This window comes from Sceloporus undulatus, chromosome 2 (assembly GCF_019175285.1).
Source record: "Sceloporus undulatus isolate JIND9_A2432 ecotype Alabama chromosome 2, SceUnd_v1.1, whole genome shotgun sequence".
Lineage (NCBI taxonomy): Eukaryota > Metazoa > Chordata > Lepidosauria > Squamata > Phrynosomatidae > Sceloporus > Sceloporus undulatus.
Window position 1 is genome coordinate 70,061,539 of NC_056523.1, and position 20,617 is coordinate 70,082,155.

The 20,617-nt window shown below is 38.2% G+C and overlaps 1 protein-coding gene across 4 annotated transcripts in view; it reads right to left on the reverse strand.

Annotated features, from left to right (window-relative positions):
* The window catches only part of STAB1 (stabilin 1), a 138,617-nt gene that overhangs the window by 84,519 nt on the left and 33,481 nt on the right, over window positions 1-20,617 (reverse strand). For all 4 annotated transcript variants that reach the window (XM_042453972.1, XM_042453971.1, XM_042453973.1 and 1 more), the window contains 9 exons: window positions 17,014-17,136; window positions 16,201-16,356; window positions 14,059-14,121; window positions 11,917-12,030; window positions 10,748-10,801; window positions 7,570-7,650; window positions 7,099-7,257; window positions 4,099-4,161; window positions 2,238-2,339 (listed from right to left, as the gene is read on the reverse strand). In XM_042453972.1, coding sequence (XP_042309906.1) covers window positions 2,238-2,339; window positions 4,099-4,161; window positions 7,099-7,257; window positions 7,570-7,650; window positions 10,748-10,801; window positions 11,917-12,030; window positions 14,059-14,121; window positions 16,201-16,356; window positions 17,014-17,136 — 915 coding nt within the window. The remainder of the gene's footprint in view (window positions 1-2,237; window positions 2,340-4,098; window positions 4,162-7,098; window positions 7,258-7,569; window positions 7,651-10,747; window positions 10,802-11,916; window positions 12,031-14,058; window positions 14,122-16,200; window positions 16,357-17,013; window positions 17,137-20,617) is intronic.

A 20,617-nucleotide genomic window follows, 5' to 3' on the forward strand; every position in this document is an offset into this window, starting at 1 on the left:
TGCCACCCTCTCAGGTAACAATTTCTGCACTGATCAACATGGGCTCATTATCTTTTTAGCATTAAGCAGTGACCTGAACACACCAAATAAGACCGCCTGCCTTGGCCAGGCTCATTGGTAAGTCTGTCTCACATTTCTTTAACCACTCTTCTAAATGGAAACCAGATGGTTTACAGACATCAAGGGCCATCACACAGCTGGGTTAGACAATGTTTTTGCCAGGGATCTGTGTCACCAGAGCCAATTTTCCATGCATTCAGTTATATCCACACCGACAGTGTTTATCAGCTGGTGCAAGAAATCTCACTGCCTCAAAGTTCTAGCTCACAGAGTTAGTTCTCCTTAAAGCTGATACAGCTGACAGGGACCCTGGAATTATTTTTCGGGTGAGGGCTCAAGGTAGACAGGCAGAAGACTATGAATTTTGCATACTTGCATATATATTTACAAACAAACAAAAAAAGACAGAATGATGACAACCACAACAACAACATTGACTAAAGCTGTTATCAATGTGATTACTATGAAGACAATGAAAAAATGACAAAATTGTTTAATGCATAAAATTAATATATCAAGGAATGGGAAAAATACATAAGACAATTTCTAAGCAAACACAAAGATGTCTATAAACTTGTGACTGATAGTTCCTCAACTATCCTGATCTTTGGTGGGGGCTTGGGCCTCCTGCCCCCCCCCCCCCAATACAGGATCAATGACAGCTGAGAAGGGTGGGTAGGAAATTCACCCTAGGGAGACTATTCTCACAGCCTGTACTGTTGGAACAATGTTCCTTTAAATTGTTGTAAAATATTTTTAGTGACAGGGATTGCATCATGCTGAGTAGCACCAGCTGATGACTCTTAGGAGTTTATCACACAGGAGGAATTTCTCTTAATTTCGAATGAAAAGAAAGTGGGACCAGAAAGCATTCACGTGAATTCACTAGTTCAGCAAATTTACGTGAATTTGAATTATGTTCGAACTGACTTTCCATTGCCCGAAAATAGCTTGCCATTTCCCAAAATTTCACATGATCACCTCTCACGCAATAACATGAAACCCCATGCATTTGGACCGACTTCTCATTGCCTGAAATTGCATGTGATAGTCTATCATGCAATAACGTTAAAGCCCATGATTGCGTTTAGATAGCCATTGGATTATACTTCCAATTTCCCTTGTCTGATAAGCTCCTTAGCCAACTCTGTATATAAGTGCACTGAGAGTCAAGACACCTATGGGTTGATGTTGGTGGACTGTTATTAGTGGGTTGGAGTTGGTTGAACTGTTGGTGAGTTGGTCAGATGGCATATGTTGATGGGAGTCACGAGGAGAGTTTGTAAATATCTGTATATATTGCAACTGATGATAAAGTACCTTCAAGGACTTGGAAGATATCAACAAGTGTCTGAATTTATTCAAGTACAGTCGGCCCTTCTTATACACGGATTTTTTATACACGGATTCAAGCATACACGGTTTGAAAATGTTCCAAAAAAGTATAAATTTACCTTGATGTTCCATTTTTTATTAGGGACACCATTTTGCTATGTCATTATATTTAATGGGACTTGAGCATACACAGATTTTGTTATACACGGGGGATCTAGGAACCAAACCCCAGCGTATAACAAGGGTCCACTGTAGTTAGTGCATTGCCAATACTTAAACTGAACTGGTGCTGCTACTGTTAGCTACTTCTGAGAGTGTTTACCTCAGACAGTGGCGTAAGTTGGGATCTCTGGTGGGTCTACAGTTTTTGTGTTTGTTTCTGTACATCAGCAGGACATAGAAGAGAGCCAACGAGTACTGCTTAAATGAGATTTCCATTGTTGTTGTGTGCCTTCAAGTACTTTCTGATTTATGGCAACCCTATCATGGATTTTCTTGGCAAGATTTGTTCAGATGGGGTTTGTCTTTGCCTTCCTTGGAGATGAGAAATTGTGACTTGCCCAAGGTCACCCAGTGGGTTTCCACCTCTGAGCAGGGATTCAAACCCTGGCCTTCAGAGCCACAGTACAATATTCAAACTACTACACTGGATCTTTTTTTAACATATATATAGTTTACATATATATAGTGAATGTTCACCAATAGTGTGTTTGTCCAAGGAGACATTTCAGAAAAACCTAATGGGAGAGTAGTTTGGTTGGGGAAATGGTGGATCTGTCAGATGCTCATGGAATCAAAAATAAAATGTCCAAATACCGTAGTTGTAAGTACCTTCTACTTACCACAATAGTTTGGTTGCATTTCTTGTTGCAACCTTTCTTCATCATGTTCAAACCTAAGGGATCATGGATGTAAACACAGTCCCCTGGAAAGACCTCATGAGCCTTTGGAAAGAAAATACCTTGTGAGTACAAAATAAACTTCTCACAGAACATCCCAAGTATGTCCATAATATCTTGCTAGCCGGAGCTAGTTCTCCTGAAGAGCTGAAGAAAGCTGAACTGTTAATATGACATTTAGGAAGTATGTCTGTCAAGAAAAGCCACCAACCCCTCTCTTTTTCTCTCAATGGCCATTACAGATGCTCTTTCATGTTCACCTAAAAAAAAAGCAGAACAATGAAAATGTTGCAGAGACAGTGGAGATTATCACACAGAGGTTTACTGTCCTTAAAACGTGGCTAGATTGTCCCTAAAGCGTAAGAGTGTGGTTGCCAGTCGTACTTCTCTCCCATGATGAAATTGTCATGGAGGCGTCCCATCATTAAATCATTCATGGAGCCGTCATTTTTTTCATAAAGGGAACTTCCATTATGCAGAGAAATGGTGGCTCCATTAATGCTTTAATGATGGAATGCCTCCAAGACAATTTCATCATGGGAGACAAGCACAACTGGCAACCACACCCTCACACTTTAGGGACAATCTAGCCACGTTTTAAGGATGGTTAACCTCCATGTGATAATCTCCACTGTCTCTGCAACATTTTCATTGCTCTATGATAATCTGTTACTAACATAAGTAGCAGTTAGAAAAAGAAGAGCTGAAACTAAATATGTAAGTAGCTTTTCATGAGATTTGGGGAACCAATTCCATGATGCTCAATGGCCAAGATTTCATCTATTGTGGCAAAACCAACCAAGACTTTGAAACCTTTTGTTGGCCATACTTTTTAAAATTCCTGTGAAGTGTGTATGTGCCTTTGGCTGTGTTTATGTGTATTCCTGACAGTCTCTTTCTAACAGAGAGGACTCCAACTAAGCATCCATTAAGATTGGTTCTCTGGCATAAGCTTGGAACAACCAGAATTCTTAATAAATCTGCCCTCCTGCTTCAATCTTTTCAGCTCACATTCCACATGCACCTGAGAGGCACAGTTGTAAAGTAAAAGTATGTGTGTGTATGCATGTATGTATGTATGTATGGAAAGAAAGAAAGAAAGAAAGAAAGAAAGAAAGAAAGAAAGAAAGAGCTAAGAAGCCACTGTCTCAATTACTTTAGTCAATCTGAAATTTTACAAATTAAAAGAGAAACTAATGGAAAAGTTGTCAAGGAGACAGAACCCAAAGAGATTTCTGAAATGTAACACAAGCTATAAACTAGACTTGTTTCAGTGTCAGTGAGGCAATACTGCTTTCAGATATGCTCCAAGTAATTTTACTTACTCCACTCTGCTACAGCTAATGTGGACTCAACTGGTGAGCCTATAGTTGTACTCCATTAATGTCAGAATCTCTACATAAAAATTCCCAAGGCAAATATGGGCATGAAACTTTGATTCTGCCCATTATTAGTTTAGAGGGCCTGAATTTCTATTTATTTATTGTAGAACATCTGATGAACTTCCATTGTCCAACAAATTTTAGATTCTAGAAGCCTGGTTTTAGGGCCAAAGTAGACAAAATTCTTTACAGGGATAGCCAGCTGCTATGTTTTTGTCCTTCTCTATCATGGAGCCTTCAAGATTGTGTTGAACTCTCAGTTGCCCCATGAATTGGACAACAAATTTCACAGAAAATCTTAGTTTTTACTGGAATGTGTTTATGTGACTAAAAACATTTTTTATTCATATCTTCCATTCATTTTGCAAAGAAAATTTGACTTAACCCAAACCACAATAAACAAACAAACAAAAATTAATCACCACAACTTGGCTCTGAGGTGGGCAAACACTAGTATTAAGGGCATCGCAGTCCACACAAGATCCCTGAAATAAAAAACAAGAATACAATTTTTTAGTTCATTAAAACTTGTGTTGTCAAATATACACAAAACCAAAGTTCATTGTCATCACAGGTACTGGATTAAGGAGAAATACTATACACACTACGAGGTTAAAACTCTGCCTATTTAAACAAATTAGATATTTAAACAAGAATAAGGGGACTGCATTAATTTTCCTTCTGCATTACCTGTATTACTGAAGCAAAGCAACATATTATTCAGTGAACACACACAGCCTGTTCCATTCACTGGTGAACACTTGGGAGACTCAGCACTTCCAGAAATATCCCCTCTCCTTCTCCTTCTCCTTCTCCAGCACCACTATGGCAATCTTTTCCGCTGCTTCATAGTAAACATGTATCTGGGAATGCTAGCTAGAAATAAATCTACAGAATCAGGGATTTCCACAATTCAAATCACCCTACTGTCATGCTCCAGAGAAGGTGCAACTAAAGTTTCCAAACCTCATGTTTACTATTGAGTGTGCCATTTTTTTTCTACTTGCTTCCTGAAAGATTTCATCTGTGTTAACTGTCTGGAAATCAATCAACCCAGTATTCCATCAGCTTTTTATTCAGATGTCCTACTCTTGCTAGTTCATCTAAATACCCTAAAGGCACCAGATCCCATGTGATCTGGGAAGCTAAGCAGATTCAACCCTGATAAGTACTTGAATGGGAGACCACTAACAAATGCCAACTGCTGTAGGCTATATTTCAGAGGAAGGAACTGGCCAAATCTACTCTGAATATATTTTGCCTAAGAAAACAATATGAAATTAATGGGGTTGCCATACGCTGACAGGTGACTTGAAGGCTCATACACACATATATACACATCTATCCTAGCTACTTCTACCAAGCCCAGTTACCCCCTTACAGAAAGGCAGAATAACAATCTCATGATTTTGTAAGTTTGTATTGTTAAATTGCTTTTATGTTGTACTTATAACTTTAATTTGAAAAGTTGTTATTATTTTAAAAGGAGGGTTTTATCTTGTTCACAACTGTTGGGAACTGTCTCTGTGGGCTAGTACACATCAGGAATGGCATTAACACCACACTCAGAGCTAACCCAAGACAACTGGCTGTCTAAAGTAGATTGGCAAATGCCATCTTTCCTCTTCCCAGCAACCACCATAACACTAAATGGTCAAGTTATGTGGGCATATGAGGAGAAAATTCCACAAATGCCCAACAAGCAAATACAACAACAGTAAAGCAGATAACTAACAGTGTGCTGTTCTTTCGTGACATACAACTCCAGCTGCCACAAACACCTGCTTCACACTGCTTCATAGCAGACCTGACATAAAAAGCTTTCCCACTGTTTCTGGATATGAGGTTGGCTGTCTTCTATAGGTTGACCTCTATAAGGTGACTTGCCCAAAACAGCTGCTGAGGAGCAAAACAAGTCAAAATGAACCCTTTAGAGAATGTGGGGTAGTATTTTGAGGACTTAACACCAATTTAAAACCAATTTAAAAATTTAGGTGGTGGGGATAATAGCCTTCTGAGGTCCTGTGGGAGTTTCTCATACCTAATAATAATAATAATAATAATAATAACAACAACAACAACAACAATATGATTTATTTATATTCCCGCCTCTCCCTGCCACAGAGGATGCAAGAATCTTCTATCCTTTTAAAGGTTAAATGAGAAACAGTGGCATTAACTGTGCAATGATCTAATGTGTCATTTTTTTAAAATGGCAATTTTAATTGTATTTTAATTTTATCACTATATTTCAGCTTATTTTGTTTTGTTATTTGTGAACCAGCTTGGGTCACACACTGGAAAAAAGTGACATACAAATGCAACCAACCAATCAACCAATCAAATAATTTATTTTCATTGTGTTACAGTTACAGAGGAAATATTTCTCAAGACTAAAGACTGTTCAAGACATTTCAAAAGATAATGTTTTGTCTATTCTCTCTCTAGAAAGTGACTTGTCATTTTACAACTTGATGACACAGTAGCAGTAGTAGCACAAACAGCAGTATTTATTTAGTATACGGTAAGTTTATATTCCCCCTTTTTCCAATGAATTCAGTTGCCTCTTCCATTCTTCCCCTTATCTCCAGACTTATGCTGTGAGATAAGCTAGATAAAGCAAAAGTAACTAGTTCAAGGTTACCCATCGACTTTTAAAGGTGATTTGAACCTGGATTTTCCAAGTCCCAGTCCAATGCTCTAATAACTTTACCGTATGGTGGTGACAACAATAACTGATGCAATCGTGTCCCTAATAAGCATACATTATCACAGTCTCTGTGTGTGCTGCCAGAGTAGTAGCAAATGTCTGTGAAAGTCTACTCTCCCTGTGGAGGTTGTATACAAAGCCAGAAGAGAACTTCTCAAATGAAGTTGATTTTCAAATAAATAAAATGCTGGTGATAAGAAGCCCATTTTGAAGCATCTGCTTGCATGTGTAGCTGCTGTGACGATAGCAGTGACCAGTAAATCTCTGTGCCAAGAAGTTATGTCTACCACTCCATCTAAGCAACAGGAAGCAGATGTTCACACTGAGGTGATGAAACAGTCCCAGACCAATTGGCAGGGGCTGCATCAACAGGAAAGGCCAGCTCTCGGAGGAATTGCAATAGTGTGGCCTCTAAAGAGCCAAGCGGCCTTTCTGACTCATAAATATTATGGGTATAATGTAGAAGCATAAAAATTGCATGCACAACCAAAAATGTGACTCTTAGAGTCATGTCAAAAAAGCGGAATTCACTGGGGAAAACAGTTGACTTAGCAGAAAAGCTGCCCTGAGGAAATGGTCAACCACAAGACAATCATTCTCTGCTGGAGTTTGCATTGAGAGGATGCAGCATGCTTTCCCATCAGAACAGAATTTTCCAAAACAGAGGGGAACATGTCAGGAAAAGGAGAGCGATCGGAGAGATTTGACTTACCTCTACAATTTTGTAACTTTGTTCATTGCACCTATGTGGCAAAATAGGGACTATCGATGGTGGGATGAATATGCCATCCAAGGTGTGAATGATACCATTTGATGCCAAGATGTTCCTTTTATTTATCGCAACTTCTGAGTCACCCATCAGAATTCTTCCCTGATGTAAAAGAAATCATTGTTTCAGGGTTGTGTTCATTGTGCAGCTAGAAGTAAAAGAACTGTGGAAGGCAGCGCTATGGGTAAACAGACCTTGGGCAATTTACCTCTTTGATGGAAAAGCTGAAACATCCAGTCATTGCTGAATTCACACATACAAGAAGCTATGTGTGAAAAATCAACATTTTTGTTTTACATAAATATGCTTTAGTGCCAGCCAAGGTTAGGTCAAACATTTCCCTAAGTTTTTCAGCCAAATGTTTTAGACATTCTGTTAATTGCAGTTGGAGGAACAACAGAACAAGGGACTTACATCCTCACTGACACGGATTTTCAGGATCTGATTCGCCATTGTCAGAATATGAGGCATCCCTATCAGTACTCCCACTTGTACCTGGAAAATAGAGTGTACACGGCATTATTATAGCCAGGAGATGAAATCCTGAACCAACACTTTCTGCTTATGAGCCACTTCTGTTTAGCACCCATAACCCTTGGCTTTCTGGACTGACATAGCTACCATCTACCTGTGGATGTTTCCAGTTCCATGCTGGAGAAAGGCAGGCTAAAAATAAAATAAAATAAAAACACCTTTTATTTTGTAACTGCCTTGCCTGCCATTGCCTACCATTGATAACCTTTTAGCATTTTTTCAACTTTTATTACCAAAAAAAAAAATAAAAAAAAAAATGCTTGCCACAAACATTAAGGAGACAAAACTGGAATAGTTGTACAACTCCTTTCCCCTGGTAGATCTATACTAGGAACTGTCTGCCTAGAACACCCTAAGCTTTAAAGTTGATAGCAAGATGGGAACAAGAAAGTGAGAGGAAGCTTCTCTAGATCCTTCTAGGCAGGATCCTATAGTGACAAATCTCTTACATCATGGTTTGTTACACAATGAATTGACACTACATATTCGTGCAGGGCGGCTGTGGTTACAAAAAGGAAAGAAGCAAAAAGAGGAAGCAGTTGCTCCTGTTCTGCACCAAGTATTCTTGGAATGCCTGGCTTCAAAGGGTCCTCAAAGACAAAGTACTATGGGAGAGACAGATTGTAAAACTGAATCCTTTCCCCCACTGTAGCTATCACCTCCATTTTCTTCTTTTCCCCACTGTCACTGCAGCCTTTTCCTTCTTTTCCTTGCCATCAGCCCTCTTTTCTCCTCTTCCTTGCATTGAACTACACCAGAGGAAGTCTAAGATCTTGGTTCATACGCCTTTCTTCCATTGCCTAATTCTGCTCCATTTCACCATTTATTTCTCTTTATAATTTTTACTCCTTTAGACAGATCTGTTGGCTTTAGAGTTTAGAGGGCTGACAAACATTAGATCTGAAATTTGGAAATTACAATACTCCCATAGTTCAAAACATTGTACTTGCTACTAAGAATATCTGAAAACAAAGGGTTTGTAATCTTCTCCATTACAGGAAGGTAAGGGATGACAAGTTGCTTAAAGCAGTACTTTCACACCATCCAGAAAGCTGAAAAGCTCCAAAACATTCTGATTACCAGAATATTTTGATCATGGGATATCTGTATATCTCACTTTAGTAGTTTTTAAAAATGAGATTTATATCTCCATCACAAATGGTTGAGGTGCTTTAAAATTAGCTTGAAGGCTGAAATTTGATGTAGTTCAGTATAGCAATAATGAAGACTAAAATACAGCTGATACTTCCCATGTAAGAATTAGATTTAGAGCAGGTTGGCCTGCAGGAAATCCCTTGGGCACAAAACAGTCACGCTGCTGTACAAGGGGGTGCTGAAAAATTCTCAGCCTGGCCCACTTCACAAAATCTGAGTGTAATTTTGTCACTGTCACTTGAAACAGTGGGTTTTTTAAATTGTAAACTGCCAATTTGCAGTATCATAGCTCTTAATTTGTGTTTTTTCCAGATCATTGATAGAACCATGTCAACAAAAAGTGTTGAATTTTCAAGAGTAAGCAGCAGGGAGCAGCCCCTAGGCCCAAAGTGATATGGAAAACCTTGCTGGAAGATGCCAGGTAAAGGAACAATAATTTAAATTACTATTATTACCTATTATTGCCTATTATTAGTGAATTGTTTCTTATTGACTAGATAGATGGACTGTCAGTCAGGAACAACTCAGAGAACAGATGCTGTGTACAATTCATATTACTACAACTTTAATTTGCAATGTTAATTATTTAATTTGCAGTATGCAAATTTTGCATTGCAAATTAAATAATTAATATTGCAAATTAAGTTCATATTTACAAACCCTGTTTGAAATCAAATTGGCCACAAAGCAGACCCATTAAATATGTTCGCAGAAAACTGTGATGGCACCTGGACAGCATTTTGTACAGTAAAATCAGATCATAATAGACAAGCCTGCATTGATCAAATAGACTGCTCAATGTGTGTATATTTGTGTGTATAGCATTTAAAAAACCTTCACAATTCTATTATTCAAATTGCAATATGGCCCTCCCCACAATTGTTTTGATTTTTCAAAAAGCAGAACCCAAAATAAAACATGAGATATCATCTTCAGGGATCTCTCACATCACATCTCATTTGGCCCTAAAACTGTATTTCTTTGAGCACTGACATTGGAGTTTACCCTACTGACATCAGTGTGACTTACTTTTGAGTAAACAGAGAGAGGATGAAAATGAAAGGAAACCATAAACCACTTCCTAGTCTTGTGGCAGCAAATCTTAAATAAGTGGTTAGGATGTGACACATACTGCCAGGCCAAATGTTACACAACTCAAGGTATTTCACCCCTGATGGAAGCAGATATGCCAATGCAAATGTTAATGATCAAGGGCATGATTCAAATTCCAAAGAATAAACCTTGATGTTACCATTTTATATAAGGGATGCCATTTTACTATGCCATTATAATGGGATTTGAGGAGCCACGGGGAGTCCTGGAACTAAACCCAAGCAAATACCAAGGGCCTAATGTACAATAAGCTGCCTCATTATTAATGGGGCAAAGTTCCAAATAAGCATGTGCTCAGTGGGAAATTACATGTAAACATGTATAGGAACTGACTACAATATGACCATAGCTCCATTCCTATAGAACATTGCATATGGTGGGTTTGCACTAGTGATCTGGGAACATCCACCAGATGGGAGGGCACTACAAGTCCCTTTTAAGATCAGGATATTAAAGGACTTTTTGTGGTTTTAAAAGAAAATTTGGATGTAAGTGATGGCAGAAATAACCACTTTCTTTTAAGTTCATTTTTTATCTACAAAACTGTGTTAGCTGTTTAGCAGTTTTAAAAAACTGTTTAGCTGGTATGTATTAAAATGCTTTTTTGCTTCTCCTGTTGTGTATTTTCATTTTGCTAGCCATACAGGGAACCTTAAGGATGGAAGGCATTTCAGGAAAACCAATCCATTTATCCTCTTTGATACCCAAAGAGTTTTTAATAAGGTACAGATTGTTTGCAAATGTGTTGAAATGAAGCAGAAAAAAAAAAGTGGAAATGAGGGCGCCTTACCGCTGCTGTTGAGTAGATATGGTGTTTCACAAGTTCCTGAAGCTTGTTTATTCCCTGGAGCAGGAAGAAAGCAATTAGATCGTTCCAGACACATTTTGCATAACTACAATAATGAGTGCTGATTGCTAATATAAATGCCAAATGCTTGAGTATGCAAATTATACTTCAAATGGCTTATTTCAAAATCAGAATTCCTTCCTGAAGTATCAAAGGAAGGACAACATACCGGTAGTTTTTACAAATGTGCTGAGAATAATTTTTGCACCCTAAGAAGTCCAACTTTTATATACCAGGAAACAGAATGTTTGTGTATTTATCAGTGTTCTAAGCAGACAGTCTTTTAACATACTTGTATGTGCAAAATCAGAGTATTCAGAAAGACTACGGTATCAAAGGGCATGGAAGGAAGGTGCTGGTCAGCAAAGGAAAAAGGACAGGATGTCACTCTAGGAGAGAAGGAAATGTGTTGGACACAGAAGATTTACTTCTTGACCTCTGAAGATGTTGCCTGTATAAGCATTTCTCCACAGCCAGGCAAGCTAGAATCAGGCTTTCTGCTAAAAAATAAATAAATTAAAAAATGAAAACAGAAAGCCATATTTGGTGCTAATTTCATATTTCAGTCTACATGTCATAACAGTAGCTGGACTTTGGGAGTTTACAGTTGACCAAGATGCCATGTAATATGTTAACGTGAATTCCTTGCAAAATACTGTATTGTATTAACATGGATCATTGCAGATGTGGACCGCATGTAGCAAAAGTAAACAAAATTAAAAACCTGTGCATTGAATCATGACTTATATAACCTTTGTGTGAAGCTGACTCCTATGGGGAGATGCATTCTCTAGACAATTTGTAGATTGTGGCTGTCAAGGAGTCATTCCTATGATTTATTTTCTTCCTTGTGAAGTATCTGAAAGTGGTTCAGACAAGAACAATAGGCTACATCAACCTTCCTCAGCTTGGTGCCTTACAGATATGTTGAATGGCTATGGTGGTCAGGCATAATGGCAGCTAGAGTCCAACACATCTGGGAGGGACCATATTGGAGGAAGCTTGAGTAAGCAGACCACCCATTAATCTGATTAAGGTGACAAATCATATATCCTTGAAGTAATTGTAAAGCTACAGCATTATTTTGAGATTGGTAATGCAGACAGTCTCACCTCTGTGAAGAGATAAATTAGCCTTCCATCTCTCAGTTTATCCACAGCTTCATTACTTGGTACAAACACAGTGAAAGGTCCAGGGCCTTCTAAAATTGAGGGCAGACCACAATTCTGCAAAATATTAGGAACCATCACCATGGATATTACAATAGAAAATGATTAGCAAAATTAATGACTTTCAGTATATACAGTAATGAACTGGCTCACAGAAGTGAGTAACAGATGATGACAATTTTGTCCCAGGATTTTGCTAGGTTTGTGTGTTTACATGCCTTCACATTGTCTTACGGCAAACCCAGTTTATAGAGTTCTTAGGCAAGAAGTACTTGGGGGTGGTTGCCATTGCCTTCCTCTGAAATATAGCTTACAGCACCTGGTAATCCTTGACAGTCTCTCATCCAAGCACTATTTTAAAAATTAATATTCAGTTATATTCCATATATAACTCCTACTCTGACTAAAGTCCTACTGAGATGCTACAAATTAGCTATAGTTAATTTAAGACCAATTGATTTCAACAGGATTTTGTGAGACTGTTTCATTGGATAAGAACCAATGTATGTAAGAGAAAAGTTACATGCCTTCAGATGGTCCTGGGTGAAGTGAATAAGTTCTGTAAATAGACAAAAGGATAAGATGACTTGACATCTGAAGACTAGAAACTCATCTCTTGAAACTATTTCAGTGGACATCAAAAAGAGGAATTAGGCAATGCTGGAAAGCATTTAAACCATCATTATTTGACAGGTACTCATTTTTTGTTGTTGCTGCCTATATGAAAAGTGTGGGTGAATTCCATGCAGACTTCAAAATTATAGCTCTGTAATCTGGTCAAAAATCCATATGATCAACTGAGTTGGAGAACTGGAGTTGGAGCATTTAAGGCCCAAAACAGATGGGCCAAAAGAAGTGGCTTACAGTTGCTTTGGAGGCGTGGGGTTCAGGAGACGCATACACTCAAAGTGACCAAAAGCCTCTCCAAAGCCATTTTGAGGTGGCAGGTGCCAGACTTTTCAGGAGCAGATTTAATTCACTCCTGCTGGCAGTCCATTTGGGATTGTGGTGGTGGGCTGCTTCGTGAGCGGGCTGTGCAGTTGCCATGGTACTAGCCCAATTGGGGCTGTCTGCTTCAGCCCTAAGTTAGATTGTGCACAATACACAAGAAAGGTCATGTGCCTAAACTTCATAAAGTGATTTCATTATCCCTGAGTGAAATATATTTTTATGTAAGGGATATGATTCTCTTGCCACACACACATATTACAAAATTGTTTTTAATTGCTGTAAGGTCAACTTTGACTTATGGTGACCCTATGAATAAGAGACCAACTCATTTTACAAAATGCATGTTACAAAAAGAAATACATCTGATAATTTGAAAATGTTTGTTGATTTTCTGAAGGAATTGCTTGAAATAGTTAATTCCATTTTCCTCCTACATCTTTTCAGTACAAGTTGGAACATCCCAACACAAGGATAACTCTACTGAAATCAACAGGTCTTAAATATGCTTTCTACTGGATTATAACCTTGCTTTGTCTGTCTAGGTGAAACTACACATTAGGTGGTGGTGGTGGTGGTGGTGGTGGTGCACATTCCCTGAGATTAACATTCTCTTTCCAAAACTGCATTTCATCAGAAATACATTGTTCAGTAATTAAAACTTTAAATAAATCCAATGTTTATTTCCAATAACGAGTCACAAAAGAAAGCTAATGCAAGATGCGTAGGTGAGGAAAGGCAAGTGATATGACAAACAGACATCTTCCACAATTTGAAGAAGCATGTGTTCTAAATATTTGCTGATCTAGTTTGATGCATCTAGAGACATATTCCAAAAAGATTATTCTGAGAAGAAAAAAAAATACTGAAATCTCATAACCCAGACCAACAACTATATTACCAAACTGCCTTCTGTGACTCTCCTTGACAGGAATAAGCTCCCGAGTCTTACTTTTTTTAATTGAGAACTCCACTAGTTCCCTCTCTTTTTTCTTGTTAATCAAGAACCCTTTTCTAGCCTCTTAAATAAAAACATTCATATAAAAATTAAAAATATATATTTCTAAGAAAATACTACAGCAACCTAGTGCTTATTTTACTGACTGTAAGGTGTTTAGATGAGGAAGATAGCCTTACTTCCAAAATAGTTTGAAATCGGCTGGCAATCTCCATTGAAGCTAGAATCTCTGTAACTGTTTTCTGGGGGGGAAGGAAAGAGAAAAACACGAGATGAAGATATGATAGATGCTAGGTATTTCCAGATGAGGCTTTTCCTGTGCAACCACATTGCCTCCTTTACAGAATATTACAGGAAGTGCAAACATTACTATTTTCCATTTGAGGGCAAGAATGTGGGAAAGAACAACAGCATTTACCCCATGCTTATATGAAAGGCAAAATTTCAAGCCATGGATGGTTGAATCTGTGAATAAAGAATCCTTGGATAGAGAGAGCTGACTGTAGCTAAAAACACCAGGAGGCCACGAAGTTGGGGAAGTCAGATGACATTATTTGAAATATGTTAATCATATGTATCTTTCAAGGTAACATTCAAAGTAGGCATAATACCATGTTTGCTATATTTGTCACAAGGGAGCAAATGCAAACGATGTAGTGATGATGGACCAAACACAGCATGTTGTAAAACGTTGTATGCTACCAGCTTGTAAATCTCTCTGCATTTACATCGAACAAAATTTACTTCTAGTAAATCGAAATAAATAGTATTTCTTAGATGAGATGCTGCTCCCAAGCTGTGGAATTCCCTTTCACGGAAAGCTAGCTTTGGTCCTTCGCTGTTCTCTGTCTATCAGCAGGCAAACTTTTTTTTTATTTAGGCAGGCCTTTGGCAATGAACTAGTTGTTTCACGTGGGTCTTTAATGGTGTGTATCTATGTACTATGCTTGTATGTTTCTTACTTTGTTTTAAATGCTCTTTGACTAGTAAATTAAGGCTTTTAATAGGATTCTTTAATTTTTTTAAAAAATCTTTATGCAAAAGTTAGACATCATGCTTTATCAAATATAATCAGAAAGTCCTTCAAGAGTTCCTCCAACTAAGATTAAGGCAAGTTGCTCTTTGTCTAAAGAGATTTTGGGAGAGACAAGATGAGGGGCATATTTAAATTAGGACTCAGAAAAAAGTGATTCTAAGTTTCCTATGTTTTTCATAGAAAAAGTGCTTCTAAGAAATTTAAGAAATTATCGCATGCGCCTATTCCTGACGGGATAGATGCACGTTTAACCCATCAATGACAGCCTGTATGCAACCCGAACTTATCCCGTGGCTTTTCAAGAACAGGAATTTCCATTTTTTTGAAAAAGCCACGGGATGAGCATAAGCTGCATATGGGCTGTCAACTGGGAATGCGGTAAGATCCATCATTGATGGGTTAGACGCATGTCTATCCCAACTAGCATAGGAGTGTGCAATAATCTCCATCGAATCAATTTTTCTGAGTTCTGCTTTAAATATAGTGCTGATCAGCTTTTCCCTGAGTCCTACTGTATATACTTGACTATAAGCTGACCTCATGCATAAGTCGAGGGCAAGTTTTGGGGCCATAATTATGGATTTTGATAGGATCTCTGGGTAAGTTGAGGGCAAAACTTAGGGGCATATAATAAAGGATCTAATGGATGAAACAAATGAAAACAATGCCAAAGAACTTACAAAATCCCAGTAGGCATAACTGTTTGCACTCACACTAAAGGCTGAATGGGTGGGGACAAGGGGAGTAAGTGCTTCCAGAACAGATTACACTCTTGCCTTTCACCACGGGATGGTTCCTTTTAAAAATAAGAGTTAAAAGCACAATACCTTCATTGAACAGTGGATAAATTGACTCAAGTTTTTTTGGTCAACGTTTTGACTAAAATTTCTAATACATTAGTATATACAGCAATTCAAATATAGTACTGTACAGTTTAGTTACAACCATAACTGTGGGGATATGAGGGGAACATTTTATTTTATGGCAACTTCTTTCTAGGCGCACCTTATATTTATACTTCAGGATTTGTAGGGAACATGAATCATGTTGTCAGATCACTCTTAGAAGATGTCTGGGGGTTCACTGAACACTGTTAATGGTAGAACTGAGCAGCGTACTCTGAAGAAGAAATCTAGAAGATACTTTCTCACAATCCCCATCATCTGCCAATCATCTGCCCTCCTCTCATTTTCAACAAGGGGTATTCCAATTATTATTATTATTATTATTATTATTATTATTATTATTATCCTTTATTTATATAACACTGTAAATTTACACATACCTCTGAGTTTCCAATCTCTTCCATGGGTTTTTTCCTGAAGGTATTGACAATGTGTATAATCCCATTAGCAGCTGGAACGTTTGGCTTTTTGATGGTATACAACTCTCCTGGGATATCTGAATATCTGAAAGTGTTGAATCCACTGGATCGTAACCTCTAGGGGGGGGAGGGAGGATTATTCTGAGATGAAAATTTAAGTACAGTAGATAACTGACAGAATGAGACACCTGTCCTTAATGGCCACAAGATGTGACAATTTCTTTTCCACCACACCACCCTATTTTTCTGTTCTTGAAAGTACCTTTCTAAGCTTTGACTTTGCTGGAATCTTCCAGTAACGACACTAATCAAAACCCACTGTGTCCTCCACATGCCTCTTCCCCATATCTATCTCAGCAGCTAAACCAGCTGTTGTTTTTAGGCCTAGTTTCCACTTTAATATTCGTTTTATTAGTTGCATTTATGCCCTGCCTCTTCTCCAGTAAGCTCACACTTGTGTACATGTTTCTTTTCCTCTTCACTTTATCCTTGCAACAACTCTTTGTGAGAAAGTGACTGGCCCAAGGTCACCCAGCGAGTTTCAAGTGAAATCCATGAGAAATGGCAACAATACTAAGCAGAATATACAATTAAACCTTGAGAATTTTGGAGAAAAGATTTGGGCAACTCTTTGTATGATATTTAACACTAAACATGGGACTTCAGAATACAATGAAAGAGGAGAATGGGGGGGGGGGGGGAGAGCTGAAGCTGATTATATCCCCATTTTAATTCTCTCAAGCCAGGTATATAGAAATAAAATGATCATTTTACCTCATCATTGAAGGTTACTTTATGGCCAGACAATGTCCACAGCTCTTTGGTTTTGGTCATATCACTCAACAAATGTTGTCCAGGTATTATGTGCATTTTGCATAAATTCTGTGCATATGTAACCTTTCCAGAGAAAAAATATGATGTCCGAGACCAAAAGTGTTAATATATTTTCTTCACATTCTAATTCAACAATACAAATGTTTGCTCATATAGCAATAATATCAGCTTGGATAATGCAAGATATTACTAAAATTAGGAATCAGTTTTAATTTTTACTGGGGCAGGAACTGAAACAGCTTATGTTCATGTTCACAAACTGGGTTGCTTTCACACTAACTAATTTCTCTGGAATTAGTTGATTCTCTAACTGTTTAACAAAACTATCAGATGCATCAGATTTAACAGGACTATCCACTTCAGAGCTTCCTTCAGAGATTGAACATCTCACCACACCATGTCTTTCCATTATCTCAACAAAAATGTGTCATCACCATCCTAAATTTATTATGGCAATGACAGAACCTACTCACCCCCCCCCAAAAAAAATCCCCTTTATAATATTATACACTTCCCATCCCATCTGAAGGAAGCACAGAGTTCTGGCTTTGTCTGACTCGTCTTTGTCCTTTGTTCCCCATATTGAGCCTGTAGCAAAGTCATGTCAGTTTTTCCTTTATAGCGTCACTAAAATTAGACATTTCCCCTCTGCTTCCTCCATCAAGACTTTAACCCATGTTTTAGCACTCATTTCCCAACTCGATTATGGTAATCTTCTTTTGACTGGTCTTCTGTTATTTTACCTTAGTCCTTTGGTTTTCATTCTTCATTCTGCTGCTAAGATTATCTTTTTGGCCCATCATGTTGATGTAATTTTTCATGTTACCCCACTTTTTATATCCTTTCTTTGGCTACCTATTCCCTCTAAGATTCAGTATAAGTTGTTTGTTCTGTCATTCAAGGCCCTGCATATCCTAGCTCCTCTTTATCTTGCAGCTCTCATCTCCTTTTACCAGTCTATTAGAAATCTGCGCTCTGGGAATACTGGGCTTCTTACCCAGCCAACCGTTTCCTCTTCCTTGGCTCAGCTTTATCCTTTCTCTCTTGCCACCTCCTATTCCTGGAATCACCTCCCTGTAAACCTGTGAACTGCTCCTTCTCTTGCTGTTTTTAAATCCAAATTGAAAACTTTTTTGTTTTCTAAAACTTTTGGAATTTCAGATTGTTTTATATTTTACTATAATTGATTACCTGTTTTTGACTGTACTTTGTGTTTGTGTATGTAGCTTTTTTGCATTGCAAGTAGTTCTAAATGTTTTATTCTGTGGTAAAGCACCTTCTACATTGATGGTGCTTTATAAACAAGTAATAAACAGATGGCATCATTGTCAGCCTGTGACATTCCAGTGTTCTGTGTGTTGTCCACCCATTTTATTCAAATCTGATATGTGACCACATTTTAAATAAACTATCAATATGGTATGGGACTTGGAAAGGTAGCTATGAAGGAACTAGACAAGAACCTGAAGTATCAACATATATCATCATATATATAGTATTCAATGATATACGTTGACACTTCAGGTTCTGGTCAGTTTCTATGTATGGTTGTGAAAGCTGGACAGTGAAGAAAGTGGATAGATAATTTAAAATGTGGTGCTGGAGAAGAGTTCTATAGATACTATAGACTTCTAAAAAGTCAAATGTCTTGAGCAAATCAAGCCTGAATTTTCTGTAGAAACCAAGGCGGGTTACAAACGGCCCTCAAGGGGCCGTTTTCCCGCCGCCGCCATTCGCTGCGCAGGGAAGCCCCAGCTGCCAGACCGCGAGGCTTCCCTGCGCAGCAAAAAAGGAGCAGCGAAATGCCGCTCCTTGTTTGAACGCGGAAGTGGCGCCGCGAGGGGTGGAGTGCGCCCTCGCGACGTCACTTCCGCCGTGACACGTCTGGACGCATAGCGTCCAGTACGTCAACATGGCGGCGCCCATGTGGATGGGCACCGCAAAAAAGTACGCGCTCCGCGCGTACTGGGAGGAAGGGCCGTCAGGAAGGTAAGAACCTTCCTAACCCTAATATGGCCCTTCCTAACCCTAGTACGCGCGGAGCGCGTACTTTATGGCGGTTTGTAACCCGCCCAAGATGACTAAACAGACTGTTGTACTTTGGACAGATCACCAGAAGAAATGACTCACTAGAAAAGACACTAATGCTTAGCAAAGTAGGAAAAGGGGAAGACCACATTTCAGATGGATAAACTCAGTGAAGGAAGCCACAATCCTGAGTCTGCAAGACCTGAGCAGGCTCTTGAAGTCTCTCATTCACATTTGTTGCCATAAGTCTAAGCTAACTTGATGGCAGCTAACAACAACAAATTGTATGGACAAAGTGCTACTAAGAAAGCAAACTTGTATATGTCACCTTAGTAATAAATCTTACTGAGTTCCACGGCACTTACTGTCATGTATATAGGATTGCAGACTATAGGATTTTAAGGGTTTCATGACTTTAATTAAATATTTTTTTTGCAGGTTTGCTTTCTTATGATACAGATACAGTGCAGAAATAGATAGTTAATTAATTATCCCAGTGTTGAGTTATGACATATCTTGTGTGTCAAGGGCCCAAAACTGATGGCCCAAAAGGGCCACCATCAGGCCGATCCAGGAGCAGGTGGTGTGCATGACGCACAATGCAGGATAGTGCAGAAGCTGTGCTGGGGGGCCCTAAGGTGGCCCAATCCCGGCTGCAAAAGGAGTGGTATGAAATTGCTCATTTGCCACGGCCCATTCAGGACCAGAGGCTGCTCCAAGTTGCTCGTCTGCTTGATCCCATTATTAGTTTAATACAGAAAATAAAGCAGTTTATAGCATGAAATTAATTACAAATGTGATTGATTTGATCAAACAAGGGAAAAATTAAACTAAAAATTCCTTATATTGACAAAGGAAGTATCTGGCTGAGTGAAGTGGTTGTATCAGGTCTCTATTATAGATCAACTACAGTTTGGTCCAAATTTAAAACAATGTAAATATAAGAGCAAACAGATTTCAGGCTTGTCAAATCTACTACTATTGATTGGATCCATCAACCAGAGCCATGGTGCTTTTGAATATATTGTGCCTTTGTTTTCCAGATCAAAACTGAATTGATACAAATGTTTAGTTACCTTAAGCTTTCTTCATTTCTGCAGACTGATTCAGGTGGAAAACATAATATTATTGTTGCCAGTGAAAAGAATTTGAAGACAAAACATTTGTCAATCTAGTGGAAACCATTCAGTTAACCCAGACTACTTTAGCCCACCAACAATGATGTGGGTTTTCTAGAAAAAGCAGAACTGGAAAGTACTATAAATATTGTTATCGGATCTTGCACATTTGGTTTAAATGTAATATACAAATACATTCAAAATTTTATGTGCATATTATTTTATTAGATCATTTGTAATAATGTAAAAAATAGCCTATCCTTTCCTTATATATAATAAAAATGAATACACCTCAAAGAATACTGTCTTTTTTAAGGACACATACATAAAGAGCACCAAACTTGATATATCTTATATCAACAGCTGTATAGCTGTAATATTTTCAACCTCACTCACTC